Below are 1,620 nucleotides of genomic sequence, written 5' to 3'. Positions count from 1 at the left end.
TATTCCCACATAGTGACCTAGATATGTGGGGGCGTGTTAGAACGAGCCGTTTTAGGGGGGCGTGGCAGAGTCTTAACTTTGATAAAGAATATCTCCTTGGTTTTGAGACTTTAGTCTTTGCAACTTCAGGGATCTTATCTATTCACGAACAGCTTGTAACGCTCCAAAGAGAAAGGAAAACTTGAAATCACATCATATGTAAATGAAAATGAAATGAAAATAAAAATGTCATGGCCTGTCTCATATAGCTTTGATTTAGCCTAAACATGTCATTTCACTGTTTAAAATGAGCAGAGTACTTCCCAGTCTTGCTCAACTCCTTGTTAAATCAAAGCGTGGTGGATTCGGGATATTCATGGATATTTTCGGCCCCAGACTGTGGTGACTGAGGTCTGTATATTCTTCCATACAGTCAGTAATTAGGCAGACCTTCTGCTCTCAAGGCCTTTATAAAGGAAAGAATGAACTCTTCCCTGTTTGGCCTCCACTTTCTTGTTTTATCAGGCATTTAATAAGTTTAGGTAAAGTTTTCACAATCATAACACTGATAACAATTAGTGTTTGTGACATGTGGCTTTGCATTTGAATAAAAAATATTTTCAAACAGGACTGAAGCAGAAATGTATTCATAAATTAGGCTTATATGACTAAAATGGACACATAATCTAAGTTATCATTCAATCAGTTAATGTAATCATTTCGTAATGGTGCAGATGTGTCTCAGGAGTTTGGAGGAACGGCAAGTGATCTGACATTTGATTGGATAAGCCACTCCTAGATATCTGTAAAAGCTGTTTCTTAAGGCAAAAAACAAGCATGATGAGACTTGTAAACATTAGTTCTGTAAAACATCTTAGAGAACAAGCACTGATTCAAATGCTAATGTGAATACACATAATAATTGATCTCAGAGGGGCAAGGTCTCCCTGCCCTAAGTGCTTTAAGTTGTATTTGTTTAGGGCTGCTAAAGCTGAGGCGTCATGCTGTGATTAACACAGTAGTGATTGTTTCACTGATGTTATCTTTGGTTAGTGGGTGTAATAGTTGTTGTTAAACTGTTGGCCAAACACAAACAAGCAGATCCTAAAGGAATTATGGCCTCGATCAGATCCCTCAGGCATTCAGTGTTTGACTTGCAGATTGATTGTTTGTATCATGCATTGCCTATGCCAGTACTATTACAACTCTCATCATTATTGACATGACTGGAATGATAAACTATTTATGAAACATTATATAAGCACTCACATTGATTTGTTTTCCCTTGCAGGTCTTGTCTGGTTGTGCTGTCATCGTTAGGGGTCAGCCGCGAGGAGGACCCCCTCCAGAACGACAGATCAACCTGAGTAACATCCGAGCCGGAGCTCTCGCCCGTCGTGCAGTTCAGGGTCAACCAGACACCAAGGACACACCAGATGAGGTAAACATCAACCCTGCACAGAGCTGCTCTCTCTGGCCCTTGAATTTTTTTTATTTTTTTATTTATTTATTTTTTACATGTTGATTCAAAGTCTTTTTCTTTCTTTCTTTATTTCTTGTTTACGCAGTGAATTTGTTTTGTGGGTCATGTTAATATAATGGGTCATGTTAACTAGGGCTGTCAAAATGACTGAAAAACTA

General features: G+C 38.5%; 1 protein-coding gene across 1 annotated transcript in view; it reads left to right on the top strand.

The window, feature by feature from the left end:
• Window positions 1-1,620, top strand: part of LOC107695859 (staphylococcal nuclease domain-containing protein 1-like) — a 200,156-nt gene that overhangs the window by 639 nt on the left and 197,897 nt on the right. The window contains exons 2-3 of the mRNA XM_016495938.1: window positions 335-390; window positions 1,271-1,420. Coding sequence (XP_016351424.1) covers window positions 335-390; window positions 1,271-1,420 — 206 coding nt within the window. The remainder of the gene's footprint in view (window positions 1-334; window positions 391-1,270; window positions 1,421-1,620) is intronic.

Source organism: Sinocyclocheilus anshuiensis, unplaced genomic scaffold (assembly GCF_001515605.1).
Source record: "Sinocyclocheilus anshuiensis isolate Anshui unplaced genomic scaffold, SAMN03320099.WGS_v1.1 scaffold538, whole genome shotgun sequence".
Classification (NCBI taxonomy): Eukaryota; Metazoa; Chordata; class Actinopteri; order Cypriniformes; family Cyprinidae; genus Sinocyclocheilus; species Sinocyclocheilus anshuiensis.
The sequence above is the reverse complement of the archived record's forward strand: the minus strand, read 5'-3'. Positions and strand labels throughout refer to the sequence as shown.